Genomic DNA, 21,152 nt, shown 5'->3' with positions numbered 1-21,152 from the left:
GCCCAAAATTAACTTAAATGGGGTTTTTTTCCCCTACAGTATTTTTCCTAACCTACTTTGTTTTATACTTCCTAAATTCAATTCTCTTTAGAAATGATAAAAGTCAAAACCCCTAGAATTAAAAAAAACAACCACCAACCCTCAAATTCTAAAAATAATACAACACCAGACTCTGGAGAACTCGGTACAATTTCTTCTTTATGTGTTTATGTATAAAATGGAATCCTCTCTCCCTGATTATTACATTAAAAATACTGATAGAATCTTGCTTATTAGATGTGGAAGTTTCTCACTACCACAAGCTTCCCCAGAAGCCTTTACAGCATGTCACCAGTGTAATGCAGTGTGCTGCAATTATGTCCAGGTTAGTGATGTCATTGGAACCAGTCATTGCCCTTAATGACATTACCATCAAGATGAAAAATTAAGAGCCATATTGCAAGTATGGCTATGCTTTTAGTGGCATGTAAGTGGCATGAGATATGTTGGAGCATCTGAATTTGCTGTAGGTAGTTGTCTGCTCTGGCAGATTGATGTATTTTAACTGAAATGAATCCCACATCTTCCTGTAGTGGAGCATAAACAGGTAATTCTCAACCACCATATTGCATGGCCTGGGGTGAATTAAAATGTTTCAAATTAGAGTAATAACACTGATTTTCAAATGAGACGGTCAACTTTATTTAAGAACTCTGTGGTAGAGTAAAAAATGAATGAGCTTTCGCAGTTTCCAAATTAATACTCTCTCTATGGCTCTTGTCTTACTTTTTCTCTCTTGCCATTTTCTTCCTCCCTGCTTGTGAAATTTCTGACTTTTTCTGTATCCTTAGGCTGTGGCTGAGGAAGGTGTGAGTGTGCTTGTTCACTGCTCTGATGGCTGGGATAGGACAGCCCAGGTTTGCTCTGTAGCAAGCCTTCTATTGGATCCATATTACAGAACCATGAAGGGATTCATGGTAAGCGGGTTCTTTTTCAGAGTAAATGAAGGAGTATGGCATCACTTCAGATGAATATCTTTGTTTTAAGTAGGAAATAAATTGTCCTTAAATATACCCTTTTATTTTGCTTTGTTTTGTTTTTTAAAATGGGGGGGAAGGCTTCTATATGTTCACGTTAGAGTCTCCCAATTTCTCTATGAAACATTATTCAAGGGGGGGATCAGTCAGTCACCTATGTTTGGGGTTTTTTTTTCCCTAACCTTGACCAAGAAACTTTCTCACAGCCCAAAGAGCTTTTGTGAAAGCAAGAATTTATATTCATTTGCAGTGAACATTTTAATTTTGAGTGTCAGAAGTGTGTCTTTTCTAGATATTAGATTGCAATGAGCAGCTATATTGGAAAATCTGTTCCTTTCCCAGGTCAATCAGCAGTAGTAAAGCATCTAGAAGTGGTTATCAAGTTACTGGTCACATGTTAAAAAGATGTTTGAGACATTTATAAGTTCTATTTTAGAAAGCAATGAAACAAGATGTTTGAAGTTGTGCTGAAATACAGGCACTCTCTCTGCATCTGTGAAGCGTTTCCCTGAGCTGGCAAGCAGTGCTCATTATTTTTCTGCCAGTTCTGAAAATTACTTAGTATTCTAATATTGCTTGCTTACATCATTCTTGCTTGCCACTTTTCTGATCATTCTAAGAATTAACTGGGATTCCAACACTTCTTGTTTACACCACCCTTCTGCCTGCTTCAACATGTCAGCTCCACTCCCCAACATTGAATGCAATATTCTCATTTCAGGTGTTAATTGAAAAAGACTGGGTTTCCTTTGGCCACAAATTTAACCACAGGTAAGGCAGTGCTAAGGTTTTCCTCTCTATATATGTATATGTTTATGTAGTCTGTATCTGCTGCCATTCCAGTTCTTCTTTGTTGCTGCCTTACAAAACACAGCAACAGAATGCCCCAGGAAACGGCCATACCCTTTTCTCCAACTATGAGATTTAGCTGCCTGGAAAAGTCAGAGTGAAATATTTCTATATATGCACTCCAAAACTGCTAAGGGGAGTCCTGTGTGCAGCTCTTGCAGCTGCTGTGAGCAGTGAGAGGTCCATGTGAGTATTTGTGTGTGTTTGGCTTGCAAAACCCCTTTGGAGTCCAGCAGATCTCCTCTGAGTGCCAAGGCCCCCCACATAAGTCCCTGTTCATCAAAGGGGCTTCTGCATCTTCCAAGGCAGTACTTAATCTTAGGCATGTCTGTGAGTTATCTATTACATAATATATGCACTTCCTGTTACAGTCTGTTCTAAAAAAGCCAGCTCAGAAATGTCAGGCAAAGTGGGTAATTTATTTGAACAAGTTATTTTGAACATCAATCCAATGTAAATGCTATAATGTAATGAAAAATGTTTGAAGACTTAATATATTTAAACAGGGGTACATTTTCAACTTTTCTTTCTTTCATGACTTTACTTCTATTTTCTTTAATAATAAAAAATGCAATTTTTATATTGGGATTTAATTACATTATATTGCTTGATTTGAATATAAATTTGTTATAGTTTAAAAAACCAACAAAGTTCAGAAAATCTGAGCATCTTCACAGCACCTGTGAAATTCCATAGGAATTACTACAGTTCATATGATACTGTCAGTTGGTTTTGATTATCAGTGGCAAAAGGTATTATGAAATGCAATAACCACTGATAGGTTTGGTTTGCTGTGCAATATTGCTGTATTTTCTTTGATGGTAATAGAAGTTTCAATTTTAGATATTTATAAAATTCTACTCTGTTGGCATGTGGAAATATAAATGCACATACACCCCCTCAGGAGAATAATTGATTGAAAATGCTTCTTCCTATTATATAGACTTACAAAATGCCTTTTACTTCTATGCGTATTTTATTTTCAGTCTCCTTTTCTTCATTGCAAGTGTTTCCAAGAGGCATTTTTATGCACAGAAAGTTTCATGTTCACTTGACAGTCACAGTGGCATGTAAATATTTCCCACTTCATAAAATTTCACCAAGAGAGGGCAGCTTTGACCCGTTTTCTGCTAATGTTATAATGAGAGCAGGTAGCTCTCCTGCTCAGTTTTCTGGTTTGGGGAATAATCTACTATTAAGAAACTGTTTTCGGACACGCTTTTGTCATTTAGTCATTTCAGCCATTCTTCTGATAACTTGTGTTACTGGTAAAATTTATACTGATAGCATTAAAACATGGCTATGCAGCAGCCAGCTTTCTGTAGCTTTCATATAACAAAATACCCAGTAAAAGGGGCTTTTTTGTTTTTAATTCTGCCTCCATTCTACTTCACGATTCTTGCATCATTTTTCTAAGTAAAAATATAGTAATACTTGAGATTTTAGAAATGAATGCCTAGGATGTACCTTGCATACTAAAAATGTGGGGTTTGTTTTCCTTAGAGTTAATTCAGTTTTCTTACAGGGATTCAGGTTATAATTGGATGTATCTTGTCTTGTTTCAGGTATGGCAATTTAGATGGAGATCCAAAGGAGATATCACCTGTTATTGACCAGTTCATCGAATGTGTTTGGCAGCTAATGGAACAGTTCCCTTGTGCCTTTGAATTCAATGAAAGATTCCTCATCCACATACAGCATCATATCTATTCTTGCCAGTTTGGGAATTTCCTGTGTAACAGCCAGAAGGAGAGAAGAGAGCTGAAGTATGAAAATGCTTTCTTTAGTAGCATATTTATGCATGGGGTCTGTGGCTGGTGGTGTATTGAGCAGTCAGACATTCTCCAGTTTGCATGCATGTGTTTCATAAGGCACAGGGTGCCTGTTGTCTTCTGGCAACACAGATTAATACCAAAAAAAGTTGATCCTCTGCAGTGTAGCTGTGCTGGGAGCATAATCCATGGTGTGCGTGACAGGGATTAGTGAAAATTGACAAGAGCATTATCCCTTCAGCCATGTGGGCCTGCCTTTACTGCAGCCCTGACTAAATACAAGGCAAGCTGGCCCTTTAACTCCAATATGAAATTATGGTAACTCTAGTTAAGTCCTCAGTTTAAGAGTTACTGCTCCTCTGTGTTTTAATGTGCTCCTCTGTGTTTGTCTTTGGATCTCATGTCAGGACGTTTTACCTGCTCTCTTAGGTACTTCCTTACGAACAGCCTTTTTGTCTGGTAGCCCTCCCTAGGACTGAGTCAGCAGACTGTCCTTCTGCTGTCCTTCTGGCCCCAGAGCAATTATGAATTAATCTACCTGCCCTGAGGCCCAAACAAAGACAGCATCATATTCCTGGCAGTGCTCATGTTTGTATCTGCTTCCCAGGGCCCTGGGTCCTTGATACATGATGACATCCATTGCTTTTCTCAAGCAGCCCTGATGATATCGGCAGTAGCAATGAGAGGAGGTGCCGGTTACTGCTGGCTGCTGCCATTTGCTCCTTTTCACTGCTCAAATGCCGAGCAGCCACAGTGAATATCCATTTAAAATCAAAACCTTCACAGATCACCACATCCCAAGAGCTAACTGTGTAAGAAATTGCAGCTCAGTGGGACGTGAGTGCTTTTAAATGTGGGGATCCCTTTGGAGCAGAGATCTGTCTGAAAGCTCACTTTATGGAAATGATCCTCTCCGCCTCACAAAGGAACCAGTGTCTCCACCTACTTGCTCTAGCTGTTTTTGCTTTATAGGAAATGGATCAGATTTTGCTTTTAGTGACCTGCAAGGGAATATGGGTCTCTGTTTCTCTATGCTTGTAACTTAAGTCTAATTCTGTCAAGGAAGCTGATTGTAAACTGGAAGTATGGAGGACAAGAATGCTGCATCTAAGCTTTGGCTATCCCTGAATTGTAATGGAGCCTTTAATATATTTTTATTTAATGTATTGTTTTTCAGAATCAAAGAACGAACATATTCATTGTGGGCTCACTTGTGGAAAAATCGTGCTGATTACCTGAATCCTTTATACAGGTCAGACCACAGTCAAACCCAAGGGACCCTGCACCCACAGATAGCTCCATGCAACTTCTTGTACAAGTAGGTAGTACCACTTGCATGGGTTAGTACAGAACAGAATACCTTTGTATATAAGTATTTCTTGGTCTATAAGGCCGTTTATAGAGAGTAAATTCAGTCTCAGATGCAGGATGTTTGTTTCTTGTGTGCTCATAGTCAGCCAACACCTCTGCACCATTCCACAACAGAGTATTAGTCTGAAAAGAAGATTAAGATTAAAGCTATATTGATAGTTGTGTGTCCTAATTTCAAGGTTACTCACTTCTTCCACTGAGAAATGCCTCTTTCAGTCATGTTGTCATCTGTTGTTTCTAAATTTACAGTTGCTTTAACTTCTTCCATTCCAAGATTACGTGATGTTAGTTTAGATCAATTGGTGATGAAAGTAAAAAGGATCTTTTCAAGAAATCATATGATTTCATTGCTAAAACAAGTATTTTGTAAAAAAACCCCAGACTTTGCCTATAGTGTTATATCAGGTAAAACGAAGTTAAGTTTTTCCTGATATTTCTTCAAAATATAACAAAATGCCATCACTTCAGAAATGTTACCATTAACATTCTGAGTTAATTAATTGTGCCATTACTCCTAACACACTTTGGGAGAACTTGAATAGAAATTCATTAAAACTGTCATTTAAGTAACATGGGTCAATTTGTTTTCCAGTTGCAAGTAATAGCACCTGTTAAAACATCAATAAAAATCCTAAATGACAGAAATTGAATTCTTTCATGTCTGTATACCTGGTCACATCCACTTTAAAACAATTTAAAAATAGTAATTAATCGTATTCTTTGGGATAGTGGGATTTATAAAAGAAGTACTGATACAGCAGATCCTCCAATGGATAAGTAATCCTGTTGATTTTAATCTAATTACTTGGGTGCGTAAAGATTTCCAAGCATGAGCTATCAGATGATAAACTTAAGGGGGAATGTGATTTAAATAGTATATTATTGGGATAGGAATAATAAGCTACCAAGCAGCATGCACGGGCTCCAAAAATATCTGTCAGCTCCTTGGCCAGACAGCTGCAGCTGACAGCAGGGCTGGGCTACTTAACCTGTCTGGTGAACTGGTTACGCACTCAGGGCCTGCCTGTGGCCCTATGCCAGCAAGGCAGGAGGCGCACCAGAGTAACACAGAATTCCAAAGTTGAGTTCATGGGAAGTTGAACAACAATTGAGAACTACAAATATGAAAAACTGTCTTTACCATTGGCTATTTTATAGGTACATTGCTCTAAAGCCCATAGTGTAGAACAATAATACCCAAAAAAAAGCTTGCAAAGTTTTGCATTCAGTGGAGCTTTCTCAATTGTGATCTAAACTACATTCATCTTTCTTTCTATTGTCTATCAGAATTACTTTGAGCTGCTTATGTCCAGCTGCCTATGAATTGCACCTTCAGGATGGAGGAAATGCCAACGAACCATGAACTTTGCTAAATAGTCTATGAACCTATGTGTATGCACTCTAATGATGAATAAGTGTGGATAGATCATTTAGGACAATATGTGTCTGGGGAAAAAAAAAAACAAAAAAAAAAAGGTGTGCATTTAAGTCTCATGAGACTACTTCACCAAATGGGAAAATTGCTGACCTTGCCATCAATTCCAGGTTCTGGAGTGGCATGTACAACCGCTTTGAAAAGGGGCTGCATCCTCGACAGTCAGTTACTGATTATCTGATGGCAGTGAAGGAAGAAACTCAGCAGCTGGAAGAAGAGCTGGAAGTCTTGCAAGAGGTAATAAACAGCTGAGCTTGATACCCCAGACTTGGTAACTGATGATAAATTAAACCCAGCTCCATATGCTGCAGAGTCCCCTACACATTACATCCTTTTCTGGAAGGAGGATGTTCAGCCATCCTCTTTGTTCTCAGATAAACTATTGGGAATGTTTTGCATTTAAGACATAAAGGTGGACATTTTTTCTTTAAGGATAAATTTTACCTCTGTTGATGCACAAGTACTACTGAAAGTTTAATCCTTCTGTAACTCAGAGGGAATTGTAGCTCAGAAGAATGCTGTAATTCAGCATTGGTGTGTGACAAATTGTGCACTTCTCATATTCCATAAATGCAAATAGTCAGTTTTAAAGGGTGGGTTGGGCTCTGGAAGTTTATTTTAAAATAAAAAAGCAAGGACATATAAGAGGATTTCTGGGCCCTAAATGTGTCCACATGGTAAATCCTATTTCCTTTATTTCAGAGATTAGCAAATCTTCAGAAATCACAATCAGGTAATAATAAAGTCAAGAGTAAGCAACAAGACCGAAGCAAACAGTTTGGACTGTATACCTCCAACAACAGCTTAGCTAACACTCCCCAGGAGTATAGCAGTGATCTGAAATCATTCCCATCCCGGAGCCCTTCTCAAGGGGATGAAGATTCCGCTCTGATTTTAACACAGGACAACCTGAAAAGCTCTGATCCTGACCTCTCAGCCAACAGTGACCAGGAGTCTGGTGTGGAGGACTTAAGCTGTAGGTCCCCAAGTGGAGGTGGCTGCTTGCCTAGTGAAGACAGTGGCAAGGACTCTGATGAAGCTGTATTCCTGGCAGGCTGAAATACCTGCATGGCAGCAAGGATCCAGATGATGTAAAGTCTTACACAGTCTGGAATGACATCTTTTCATCAGATGAAGAATGGAAATGGTCTGTGGCCTAAAGAAATAATCCAAAGAAAGGGAACTGTGCAATTGTGTAAGTTAAGATCTGAGCAGAACAAGTTATTACTAATTTTAAGACATTACACTAAAGAAAGGTAATATCTGCTGTTATATTTCATTAAGCCAATATGGTGGTTGTTTTATCAATGCTGTACATAATTATTCCTTACTTTGTACATTTCCATAGTTATTTATTGGACAGGATAATAGTTCTTTTCCTAAGATGTGAAATTCCAAAGTACTCTTACTCAAGGTTGAAGATGCATTACTGTTAGCCTCACTGGTGAAGCAGTCAAAACTTATTTTTGTAGAGCTCATTTGCCTTCAGACATATGTATTTTCTCCGCTTTTTTCTTCACAAGAGGTTAGAACAATTATTTTGCATATTCTCCTACTAATATTCTTTACAGCAAAGTAAAGCTAACAAATGGACACCCTGGCTCAGGGGACAAGGATTTTTTTGATCCTGAAAAAAAAATCCATTAATAAGCAGTTGCTGCTGCATCTGAATGCATCCAATTTGTACTCAATTCTCAACCAGTGTTGCAAGTTCAGTAGATTCTGTGACCAAAACTTCAAGGCTCACACAGCCTTTGCGCTAAAACGCCCCTTTGTAACAAAAGGTACACCAGGCAGTTTGCTCTCACCTCTTTATGTTTTGTTACCAAGTTTGTTTATATCTTCCCCTTGTTCCAAACCACCTACGTAAGATAAAAAGGTAAAATTTTAGAGGTGATAAAATCCCTGATTCTTCAGCCTATTTTCCTACTTGAAAATGTTTTATTTGAGTGAGAGTGAGGTACATACGCAGTACACAAAATAGGGAATATCAAATCACTTACAGAAATCACTTATGAAAATATCACTCTGAATCAGTAAGTAAATGAAAGCTGTGCCCATAAAGGAACTGTTACAGAGAATATTTCTCCAAAATTTTGTTACTCAAAATAAACTAACCATAACCAACTGGTGTCTTTTATCCTCACACAAAATTTCCCTTTTAGTATTTGCCAACCTGAACAGAGCATGGCAATACTAATTTAAGAAAAGGACTGATTCACTATTCATCAGAAGGTTTAATTCTCATTTAAGAATTCAGATATTTTTAAGAATAGGAGCAATAGTTTTCATAATCAACAGTTCAGAAGTAAAGAACTGAAAAATATTCAAAATTTGGAATGTCTTGAAACTCATTAAAAAGGCGGCCAGCCATATTAGGCTCCAACTCTTTCAAGTTTGTTGGTTTTTTAATTTTATTTAAAGCCAGCAGTTAAAAATATAATTCATATGGCTGCTTTTACATGCTTGAAGACAGTGCAGAATTGAACTCTAGTAGAGCAAAGTGGTAGTAATGTAAGTTTACTTAGATTGCATTTCACACACTCCTTCAAGTACAGACCTAGAGAAAGAACAGTATTATATAAATATACCTCAATTTAGAATCATTAGATTTTATTATTCAGTCTGCTTTTATGGAATGGCTTTTCATTCTGTTCTGTGAACATGTTATAAAAAGTGAATAGGTAAACTTCAGTATTATTACTATCCTCTAAAGGGAGCTGCTATCTTTGAACAAATAATTCTTAACAGCAAGGTTTATCTTAATATTATATTGGAAAGGCAAGATCCTCAATTTGATAAATCGCTATAGATTAATTCAAATAAAAACAACAATAAATGATATTCTGTTGAGAATCTAGCTTTCTGGTTTTTAATCTTTATGAATTTTTAATAAATTAAACCCTGATTTTAACTGCACTTTTAAAAGTGTTTTGTATTTTGAACATAGCCTGTAAACTTTATGGCATTAAAGGAAACTTTGAATGGCTTTTCTCAAACTAAAGAAACATGCTGCAAAGTCAACAGTGAAAACAAAACACACAAATATTCTGCCAAAAAATCAGTCTGAAAATTGGCAATGTTATTGTACATATTTAAAATGTAAAATTGTATATGATGACATTGTGTTCAACTAGACATGTATAGAAATAAATGCAGAAGAGCAAGACATGCAAATTCAAAGCACTGTCTTTGTGTTGCTTATGCAACTCCTTCTAACTAGCTTTACAACTAAAATATTAACATACTAACATTTTCTTTATTACGCCTTCACTTAGCAGCCCTCTGTGATGTATCTTTTAGTCCCTGGTGTTTTGCATTAACTATTACTGCTTACATTGTACTGAATGTATTTGTGGCATTATCAGGCTAATGAGAAACACCTTCAAATAAACACTTAGGTGTTATGAAATGTTATTTCACACCAGAGAATGAAACAAAGGATTGCTTTCCTGATTTCTGTAATAAGAGTGCTTCATTTATTCAAGAGTCACTTTGTCACTGAGATCAAGGGATTCTTGTATCTTCCCTACTCTGATACTTGAATCCAGTAGCTGCAGTTGTGGAAGAATCTACAACTGATAACTAAACAAACTGAGACTCTCATAAATTGTGTTAATTATATGGGAACATGTTATACTCCTGTATTTCTATTTTTTTAGGAAATGAGAAAAAAGAAAAGATAAAAAGACTTCTTTATTAACTATGTTGTTTTCTTGTAGCCTTGCTGCAAATCTTTGCAAATTTGGCCCACTTGCAATAAGCCCACTGTAATTTGAAATAGGACACAGATGAACTAAACTGCTGAAGTCCTCACTAGGTTCAGGCTGCTCTTTAGTGTGCCTCTGAGGGACACTGAAGGCAATGGGATCAAACAGCTGAAGCCTCCTTTAAGAAGGAAAACTATTTGCCAGCTGCTTTTATTGGTAACTCTATACAAGAAACAAATGTTGTTAACTGGTAATGGATTCTAAAAAGCTGATAAATTAATTAGTTGGAGGGCACAACAACACAGCATCAATAAAAATAAAAAAGGAAAAACAGAAAGTAAAAGGAGGAAGGCAGGGAATGAAAGCTCTTTGTAAAACCAGCAAGGCAGGGAACCACATTCTTTGAAGACAGAGGCAAGCCAGGGCATGGTATCACAGCATAAAAGACATTTAATGACGCAAACCAACAATAAAACTGCAGCAACACAATGGGATAGCCTTTGCTATGAAGGTAAGAATGCCATCACTGTTGACCAGCTAACTTAATGCTTCTCTGTGGACACTGCCCTGAACTGCATACAAGAGTTCTCAAGCAGATCACAAACAAAACCAAGGCCAGGGGCTGCTTCTGAGTGCAGGCTGACAGCTGGGTGCAGCTTTTAGGTTGGCTGGTCACCCTTACACAGCAGTGCAGAGACAGGTAAACACCACAGTGACTGAAAAATCCTCCAAAGACAGGTAAGTTGCTGACAATTCATTTGGGAAGGGAAGAACATGTGCTGGATGAGTTTGAAGTAGGTCAGCTTATGATGGTACTAAGACACAAGAAAAATAGGCCAAAGATCTAGAGCCAAGTGTACTGCAAACCCTGAATTCAGAGAGATGCCAGAGTGCGGGCATAAGAAGATAAAATAAACATTCAAATTTACTTATATTATTTAAATTGCCAGTAAAGCACTGAAATCAGCAAATCCAATAATGTTAAATGTTAAAATAGAATGCTCTAGTCTTTTAATAGAAATCATTCTGTAAAGAAGCTGATGAAAACTTACAGGTCCACCAGAAAAACAACTGAATTCAGGCAAGGACTAAGCCTGTTGCTAAGGTTATTCAGATAAATTTATTCTGTTTCTGAAGACTAAAGAACACAGTTCTTTATATTGAGGTATTCCCTTGTTATTGAAATATAGGCTCTCTTTATAGCTTATTACTGCATGGAAATGTGATGTCTACAGGTGTCTGACTAAAACAAGGCATTTTCAAAAGCCAGAGATGCAATACAGGTTTTTAAAGCCCATTTTAGTGAAGGTAGCTCCAAGAATTACTGCTGTTTAAATGGCTGAACAGGAAAAGCTCAAACCACTGCACATGAAGATAAAATGTTTGTCCTTGAGTATTGTACTGCATCCACTCTCAACACAATTCTATATCCACTCAAAAGTCCTGCAATGCCCAACTGTATATGTAAGTTATAAGACTACAAGACATATTAAAATCCTAAAGCCTTTATTTGTAAGTTTAACACATTACAGTATTTACTGTTCAGAATAATTAAGGCTGTGATACTTGACATTGTTGCCAGAGTTTTAACTGAGTTTTACCTGAAGATCTCTTAAATCTCTATTTTATAAAAATTTATAAAAATTATTTGAAGGGAGTAGTTAGACCTTGGACATGTATAAAACTGTAAAATTTCTAACTTCCACATTTGGTCCAATTCCTAAGTGGCAAAGCTGCCGGAGTATGTAAAAAACAACAGGATTATAGTTCATACTGCTGAGAACTCACTTTCCAGTCTCTTGTTTGCAGTGGTGGCTGGCATAGTGCCTCTCAGCAAGTTCAGATGACACCAAGCTGGGAGGAGCAGCCAATACCCCAGAGTGCTGTGCAGCCCTTCAGAAGGATCTCAGTGGAGGGATGGGCAGAGAGGAATGTTCTGAAATACAACAAAAGCAAATGCAGGGCCCTGCACCTGGGGAAGAATAGATCTGGGTTCCTCAGAACAAGGAAGGCATGGAGCTCCTTGGAGCCATTTCAGCAGAGGGCAACAAAGATAAGTAGATCACACACTTAAGAGAATAGGCTGAGGGAGCTGGGCCTGTTTAGGCTGGGGAAGACTGAGAGGGGACCCCATCAATGTCTGTAAGTATCTGAAGGAAGGGTGTCAAGAGGATGGAGCCAGGCTTTTCTTTGTGGTGCTGAACAATACAAGAGGCAAATGGCAGAAACTGATGCCCAGGAAGTTCCACCTGATTATGAGGAGGTTCTTTACTATGTGGATGACTGAGCACTGGAACAGTTGTCCAGAGAGACTGTGGAGTCATCTGCATCGGAGATATTCATGAACCATCTGGACACAATCCTGTCCTATGTATTCTAGGATGACCCTGCTTGAGCAGGGAGGTTTGAACAAATGACCCAGTGTGGACCTTTCCAACCTGACCCATTCTGTGATTTAGCAGTAAGATCAGATATTAAAATTAGGCAAACCTCAGACTCAATCAGCAGTTACCACACAGAATGTACACTCCCCACTGCTAACAACTGCAACATCAGAGCTGAGCCATCTCCTTACTCTTGAATTTTTTGTTCATTGACTTGGATTTCCCATTGGGAGAACATCTGAGCATGACATTGTGCAAAGCTCGCAAGAAACAAGTCATCGTACATAGCTTTTTATTCCAGATTGCTTAAAAGTTCTTTTGACATATTTCAAAAACCCTTAGAATATGCATCTAACAGCAGCTGTCATTCTCTTACACTTCATGGGAAACTGGATTTACACCTGCACTTCATATTTTGGCAAAAACTGAGGTAAAGAATGTGTTTAACTGTGAGCTACCAGCATGCTAAAAGCAAAAATCCCTGACTCTGACTCTGATAGAGTGTTATCAGTGTTCTACCTAGTCTTCTGGTGAAAGTAGACCAGGGAAGGCACAACCAATGTAGGACTAAAACAAAAGAAAAACAAAACAACAACAAAAAATCCTCAAAAACTACCCCAACCAGCATCAGGTAGACCCTTAAAGACCATAAACAGGCTGGACATTCTTGGATGTGACAGCATTCTTGCAGCTAATCCAGTATACATCACCATTGAATACAGAGACTTCTGTGCTTCTTTTCTAGAGGATGGGTTTGTGACTGCAGAAGGGGCTAAAAATAAGGGGGAAAATCCAAATAATAGTAACAATGACATCAGAGAATAAAAGGGAGAAAAAAGAACTTTGAAATCCCTGAATAACCAACACTGAACTTGCATTAAACAGTGACATTTTCTTGGAGATTCTACTCCACTACCATCAGAAAGACTCCATGGAGAAGTTCCCAATTTGAAAATTTGCTCACTAAAGTAACATAAGATGAAAAGCTGAAGAGTTCAGAACCTGTACTACAAATCCCCTGAGGGTGACCTGGCTAAAGTGTTCAGTGACAGCAGAGCACAGTAACACCTGGCAGATGAGAACAGAAGCCTGTCCTCCTGTCCTGTTATAAAATGTATAAAGATACTACCCCAATACAGCAAGAACACCAGATATCTGGTCATCCATGCCTTTTTCTGTTCACAAGAAACAAGAACAAAAAAAACAGCTCTGCACAGAATTGTGTGTAGTCTTGAGAGTTAACTAGATCATCAGAAAGAGATCAGAAACAACAATTCAGCACAGAATTAGATGGGATTTTGCCAAGAAGGTTACAGTGATGACTTACACCTAACTCTTCTCCAGAGCTGCAGAAATCACACTACTCATAGACACAAGTTCAGAACCACTTAGATGTTTACATAAGCTAAGGCTTTAGTTAGCACATAAGCAGGAGTGCTGTGTCAATATACAGGCAGCACATGGAATAAGAACCTCTAAAATTATTGCTTAAGCATTCCATTTATAAAGTACTGATTTTTTTCAGACATCGAAGTATCTTGGATTTGGACCACAGATCTATTTTCTTGGGACATCTAATCTCAGAATTTGGATCAGCTTTAAAATATGTCCTATAAAATACCAGTGAATAGTTTACTTAGCCTGAGAAGGAACAGCTTAGGACAATCGCACAAGTGTAACGAATGGCAGGGCTGAGACTGAAGACCCACTAGCCTGTAGAACAGACTTTTTGCACTTACATGATTTTCCTTAATCACTTTTCTCCATTCAGAAGAAATATCACAGTTTGCTGGAAGAATATTAAGTTTAGGACTGAGGATCAGTGACACAGAAAAGCACATGCTTGGACTGTGGTCTGAGATTTGAACCTGCCATGTTCTGTGATCCTATCTAGGTAACACACAGGTGGAGTCTTGCTAAGAGGTTTATCTCCAGACTGCTTCCTGACAAGAAAGAAGCAGGATTTCTGATACATTACTTAATCAGCACTTTAGCCTACTTACAACTCTCAAAACTGTACCATTCCTTCTACTCCTCCTTCTTCCTCCTTGACTGTCTCCATGAAAACCTGATGCATTGAGAAGGTTAAGAAAAAGAATGTGTCTTCTTGCAATAGCAAGAGAGAAAATACATGCATATTTAGGACCTGTATTTTCTTCCTACAGAACACTGCATTTAGTCCTACCCATTCTCACCAGATATACCCCATCCCCAGACTGTCAGCTTACCAGAGGCAAGATTCATTGATTAAAGCACAGAATTGAGTTTCACTTCCGAATCTGATCACTTGCCTTATCATATGACACCGTGCAACTCCAACCAAATTAGTTTCTTTGTTTCTTAACATTAGAAAAAAATAACCGTTTTCCAAAGAACTTCAGAACTAGTTTTTTTGGAGCGTTTCTGAGTTCCTCACATGATGAACTTCTTTATATTGCATAAAAAGAAACAGGAAGGTGACCTGCTTATTATTCCTTTATGAACAAAAGAAAAGAAAATGAACTTGTTAGATGAAAATTGTGTTTAATCAGTGGTAGGTACCAAACCACTCTTGAAATCAGTGCATCAGTGCTACTAAGCAACATACCAAACCTATGCAGATATCATTTATTCTATTTTGATTCCAGTATAATTTTTTTCCAACACATCCTTTGCTTAATCCCCAATCTACTCATCCAAAACACAATACAAGCTAATACTTAGCTTTCTATTATTACTTAGAAGTAAAAAAACTTGTTCTTTAATATTTTGGCTTCAAGAAAAGACAGCTTGTGAATCCAGTGGCAATCTCCATTAAGAATTTTTTAGTTTTCAGAGTCCTATCACTTAAAGTCTTCCACAGATTAAGCCAAATCTATGGTTAAAATTCAAAATACAAAAGATATGAATTATGTTTTTATAAAAATGTAAAAAGCTAGTCAAAATTACATGTTTAGATATTTAATCTCTGAACAATGGAGTATAGCAGCAGGGAACTTAAATATTTTAACTATCAACAATAAATACAAGAAATTAATGCAAAGATTGCAATAGAAGGATTCTTGAGTACAATGAGAATATAAAGAGACGTTCTAATTTGTACAAAAACCATCCCAACTCTGTATACAATCTCTTCCATAAATACAACCAGATAAGATGAAATGCTTATTTGCAAATAATAGTTATTAAAAAGTGTGCTTTATTGGGGTTTTCATTCGTTCTCTTGGCAGGTGTAGTTTGCAGGAAGTCTGTAAAGACAAATTTCCATAATTAGATATTTTAATTTTTCCAGAAGTTATATTTTAAATACAAGTAACAACAGATGCAGAACATACTTGATTTCCACAGGAAGTGTTATTAGAACAATAAACACTGTAACAAATCCATTAGCAGTTACCAGGAGTGTAACAATAAGGTAAGTTGTTTAACAAACCATGTTTACCTATAGCGGAGCATGAAATTGGCTGTGCATGGCTATTGCCTGTTGAAGTTTCTCCTCTTTGGCTCGTCTGCAGTGGCAGAGCTATGAAACAAGACATACAAGACAGAATTCTAAAAGCAGTTTTTTTATAATGCATGCTGCAGTTTCTCCTTAATGATTTAGCTATTTTACAGGCTCTTTAAAGAAAGAAAACCCTGCCTGACCTACCTCCCTTCCAAGCTTCGGGCTGAACAATGGTCTGTACAGATAACATTATTCTATCTAAAATTGTTTATAAGAGGATTGTTTCCAATGTTACAAAATGCATTTATTGGGCACCTTTAAAGAAAGGTACACTACTTGGTAAGTTACTTTTGTCACAGCATGAACAAGAATGGTGATTTTTGAACCCCAGTTACTTATTTGATGATAGCCATCAACAGAATTTGTTTAAGAAGTTGAATAAATTAAACATTAAGGTTGTTTAATGCAACATGTCAGTTTATGTCAACCTTCCAAATTTGAAATTTACCATGTGGCTATCTTCCCCAATATCTATACAAGATACAGAAGAAATTGGCACAAAAATATCTGCAACAGCACATGAATATGGTCTAATGCAGGAGACCTTTGCACTCCCATCTGAGAAGTAAGTGCCTTTGGAATGCAGATTATAGTCTAAATAAACTGAAGCCATTTAAGGAATCTTTCTCCTTCTGTCAAAGCTCACTAAAGCACTGTTCTGTATCACAGGACTGCTCAAACTCTTAAAAAAAGAAGTCCTAAATTTATTCACTGTGTGTTGTACATGTCTTGGGTTAGAAGTACTTGTATATTACATACCGTTCTCTTTTCCATGAAACTACTAAGAAAGTCATCTATCTCTGTTTTGCCTTCCAAGAAGTCTTCTGCAATAGTATCAGACTCCTCTTCAGCTTCATGAGCAGCAACTTTAAGTCTGGCCTGCAGAGCACTTGGACTGCAACTCTAAGAAATAAAAAGTCCAATGTAATATTAACCTATCAGTTAAAACTTACATTTCCAAGAAGATAAATGACTATATAAATATGGAATATGTGGACAGAGCACTATTATTACATAAAAGCCTAAGTAACCAGATGAAGTTCCATCTCCAAGTTACAGAGATGGAACTCTAGCTTGTTAAACTAGAAAGGTTTCAATGTCATAAAAGTGTTGCTAGTTTAGGTCTTGATACACAATCATTCACACAAATGAATAAAGTTTTTCAGCTTTTACCCTACAGTGTAGAAAGCATCCAGCTCGGAAATCTGACAAGTTCTCAAGTGCATGATTTCTGAGTAGAACTAACATTTCAAGTGTCTTCAATAAATAGGGTCTACTTTTGAAAATCAGTTGTGAACCTGAGAAGTATAGAAAGGTAAAAAAGAACTTACTGTTCAGCTTTTAAATACCCTTGAAATGACTGTGGAGAAGATAGGAAAGCAAAGAAGCACCTACTCAAGAAGTAGATAGACTGCTAATCTAAAACAGTATACTCATTTTTCTGTTCTTATAAACCTCAAACCTTACTTCTGTTTATTGCATACAATTTCATTATTTTTTCTCAAATACACCTAGACAGGTAAACAGGACATGATTCACACCCAGTAGGAGTCTGAAGAGAGCCAGAACTGCAAAATTAAGGCATTTATAGATTTTAGATGCTTGGCCTAACCTTCATCTACCATATGAAAAATCTTTTACTTATGTACTTTAAAACCTTAATGTAATCAAAATTTCCTGTTAAATTGATCTTGTACAAAATACAGAGAGTTTGCTCTAATAAAAGAGGACTAAAATTCACCCAATGCAAGTAAAAATACTTGTTTGGAAACTTGAAGGAAAGAGAGCAGGAGATACCTTTGCACAGCAAACATCACTACATGAAGATATAGCATATATGGAAAAAAAGCAGAAAAATTCAACTGCTACTCCTCAACTCTCAGCCTCCTATCCATCGTTAAAATGAATCAGCAAATCTAATTTAGAAAAAAGAAAAGGGACTACAGCAGTGCAATATTATGTCCTGTTCTTAAGTGGTTTCTTGCAAAAATAGGTGGTTTATCCATGTCAACTACCTCTGCCCACTTTAAGGTCAAAGGAGGCATTAGGAGTCAGACTCTTCTGATTTTCAGTGAGAAAACCTCTAATATTTAGACCACCTATGAAACCATTTGGTTTGCCATCATGCAACTTTTTGGTTTTTTTTTTTAATTAATTTTCTTATTTTGGGAGCATTCAGAAGTTCAGGTACTATGCATGCTAAACTGATGGACCATTGCATTCTCAGGTGACAAGTCTTGCAAATTATGAAGATTTCAGTGCAGAAAGTGGTTTATCAGAAGTTAGATCTTCTAATGAATACCCTGGTAAATATATCAAGAAATTATTCTCCTTCTCCAATACTTTCTGAAGTAATAACCTCTGCCGTGTTTACACTGTAAAACATGCAAAGTTTGACAGCCCATAGAGCATATTGCCTGAAGTAAGCACGCCTAGTGAACTGCAGAATTTCAGTTCCTGAAGTTATTGAGCACTTTCATCTGGCACAGTTTTACAATCTCATTATGTTAAATGAGTACCATTAATTGAACAAGCCTTCTTTAAAAATTATTCTATTCTTAAAACTGGTTTGGACTGGGATTGTACTAAACAGTTCTAGATGCACATCACTCTTTTCTTCCAACTTTGCTCCAATTGTAGCAGTAAAAAATAAAACCCCAATGAGAGAACCCATTATTTTGCTTTTAACTTTTTGGTACATCATTCAACTTTTTTCATATTTGATGAAATACTTAATCTACTTCATATTAAATGAGAGTTTAACCAAATGAATATTCTTAATGGTTAAAGATACAAATCAAAACTTCAGATTTATTGAAGTATTTTTAAAGGATGACATATAGGAGTTATACCTCATTAAGTTCATGCTGTCTTTGCATCTTTTTTTCAAAGGCTGCTTTCATTTGCGTGAGTTGCTCATACTGGAAGGAAGAAGAAAAGGGACATTATCACCTTGAAAAAATTCCAGATATTACCACTCATATTTCTGAAGATGATTTTATTGTTAACTTACTTTATCCAACACTGTCTGTCTTTTTGCTTCAAGACTAGGCTCCAGCAACAAGTTTTTTTCTGAAAAATAAAATCACCATTACTACTTTTTTTTAAAGGATTTAGTTCACAGAACAGAGCCACACATGTTAACATTTTGACAGCTTACTTGCCAGCTCTTCAATGCTTTTCACTAACTCATCTCTATCAGTAATGACTTGCTTCAGCTGCGGAAGAGTCACAAACTGTTCCAGTAACACCTCCTCTTGCTCATTCATACTGGTTAGCTGTGATATACTGTACTCAAACAGAAAGAAAGTACATTTAAATCTGAAAACACCACATGTAAAGTAATTAATTTCTTGCAAAATTTGAGGCATTTTTTGGGACTTACAAATACATGACACTTGAGCACAACTTATTTTTCCCCTTTCTCCTGGAGCTCTACTATATGCAGCAGTGAATTTAAAAAGCAGCACGTTAAAAAATATCTGCCATTTCAAGCCTTACTTCCCATAATGCTACTACAGTGGGTTGACTGTGTCAAAGTACCAGATGCCCACTTAGCTGCTCTCTCAGTCCCCCTCCTCAACAGGCTACGGAGGAAAATCTCAGGGGTTGAGATAAAAACAGTGAAGTCACTTACCAGTTACAATCACATACGAAACACACTCAGAAAAATTTGACTGAATTTATTGTCAATTACTGTAAGAGCTGGATGGTAAACAAGAAAGGCAAAATCTAAAACACTTTGTTCCGTTTTTCCTCAGGCTCAACCTCATTCCTTCATGCCCAACACTACCTCCCGCTGTTTCCCTCTCCTTGGGGCAAAGGGGGAACTGCAAGCGTAGCAGTCAGTCCCTAACAGTTCATCTCTGCTTCTCCTTCCTTCTCACACTTCACCCCTGCTCCACCCCTGCAATCAGTTCCTGGCAGGAGAGATTTACCCAGATTGGAGTATACCTGGCTGCAGCTTCCTTCAGGGCATATCTGCCTGCTCCAACACTGGGTCCTTCCTGGACTGCAGTGTGGGTAACTGCTCCAGCATAGTCCTCTCAGCTACAGGGTACATTTTAAAAATACCTGTTCTACTGTGATCTTTTCCAAAACTTCCATGGGCTGTGGAAAAATAACTGCTCTGGTACTTGGAGCACCTCCTTCTCCCTCTTCTTCCCTGACCTTGGTGTTGGCAGGATTATCACATTTTTCCATTCCTCCCCTCAATCTTCACTGCCTCTGCTCTTTCTAAAATGTTTTCAGAGGCAGTGCCTGCTTTGCTAATGGACTCAGCAGTCCTGCAGTGGGTCTGCTGCCAAACCAGCTGTGCCTGGCACAGGGGCAGCTCCTGACCCTTTCTCACAAAGGCCACTCAAAAGCCCCCTTTACCAAAACCATGCCACCTATAGAGAACAGAACTATTCAGAACAGCTGCAATACCACTTTCATTCAATTAAACGACCAACAGAAGAATCATGGAATTTTAATCCAGTCTTCTTGAAAGGACTAGGCTTAGAATGGTTTAACAAATTACACTTCCCTGCAAAAATCTTAATTTGCTGTTATATAATAAGGATGCTGCCAGAACTTAAAAGCTAAGTCAGCTAAACGAAACAGGTTCTTTGGAAAGTGTCAAAGGAAAAGCAAAAGCCATCCCAGTTGAAAGGAGAGTTTTCAATTGCTTAACTATGACACCACCACAAAGATGTGAGATCTGAAGGAGTTTATAATGAATTTGTAACCTATTCTATGCCACATAACTGATCTAGGAAACTGTCTCATTAGATCTGAGCAAGCTGCTGGGAGCAATAACTAATACAGCTTGTCTGAATAATGACAAGTGGATGAAAATACTTGTGTAGTATGTGTATAAAGTATTTAGATGTAGCAGTGATGTGCACTGGGACAGCAGACACATTTACCACCTGGATTTGTCTAAGCCAGCCTCCCCTGAACATGCTGAGCTGCTCACAAGGCAGTTCCCCATCTACCTTGCATTACAGTCCTTTGGCATTTAGGAGAATGTAATTTTTGAACCAGCCTCAAGCTATCCCATTTCCTTCTTCAAAAGTTACGCTTACTGAATTACTAGAAATTAAGTCCCTTGCAAGGCCTCAGAAAAAAAGCAGAACACTGATAGAAA

The 21,152-nt window shown here is 37.5% G+C and overlaps 2 protein-coding genes across 2 annotated transcripts in view; one reads left to right on the top strand and one right to left on the bottom strand.

Moving 5' to 3' along the window:
* Nucleotides 1-10,146, top strand: part of MTMR7 (myotubularin related protein 7) — a 38,556-nt gene extending 28,410 nt beyond the window's left edge. The window contains exons 10-15 of the mRNA XM_031060323.1: nt 831-956; nt 1,738-1,787; nt 3,431-3,631; nt 4,815-4,955; nt 6,554-6,680; nt 7,146-10,146. Of these exons, the coding sequence (XP_030916183.1) occupies nt 831-956; nt 1,738-1,787; nt 3,431-3,631; nt 4,815-4,955; nt 6,554-6,680; nt 7,146-7,502 (1,002 nt within the window). The 3' untranslated portion in view covers nt 7,503-10,146. The remainder of the gene's footprint in view (nt 1-830; nt 957-1,737; nt 1,788-3,430; nt 3,632-4,814; nt 4,956-6,553; nt 6,681-7,145) is intronic.
* Nucleotides 10,147-15,130: 4,984 nt separating this feature from the next.
* VPS37A (VPS37A subunit of ESCRT-I) overlaps nt 15,131-21,152 on the bottom strand; it is a 15,057-nt gene continuing 9,035 nt past the window's right edge. The window contains exons 8-13 of the mRNA XM_031059679.1: nt 19,182-19,309; nt 19,035-19,093; nt 18,874-18,942; nt 16,781-16,924; nt 15,959-16,039; nt 15,131-15,764 (exon numbers count right to left, since the gene is read on the bottom strand). Of these exons, the coding sequence (XP_030915539.1) occupies nt 15,959-16,039; nt 16,781-16,924; nt 18,874-18,942; nt 19,035-19,093; nt 19,182-19,309 (481 nt within the window). The 3' untranslated portion in view covers nt 15,131-15,764. The remainder of the gene's footprint in view (nt 15,765-15,958; nt 16,040-16,780; nt 16,925-18,873; nt 18,943-19,034; nt 19,094-19,181; nt 19,310-21,152) is intronic.

The sequence above is a fragment of the Geospiza fortis genome, unplaced genomic scaffold (genome assembly GCF_000277835.1).
Source record: "Geospiza fortis unplaced genomic scaffold, GeoFor_1.0 scaffold40, whole genome shotgun sequence".
NCBI lineage: Eukaryota > Metazoa > Chordata > Aves > Passeriformes > Thraupidae > Geospiza > Geospiza fortis.
Note: the sequence above shows the minus strand (reverse complement) of the source record. Positions and strands in the feature narration are given on the sequence as shown.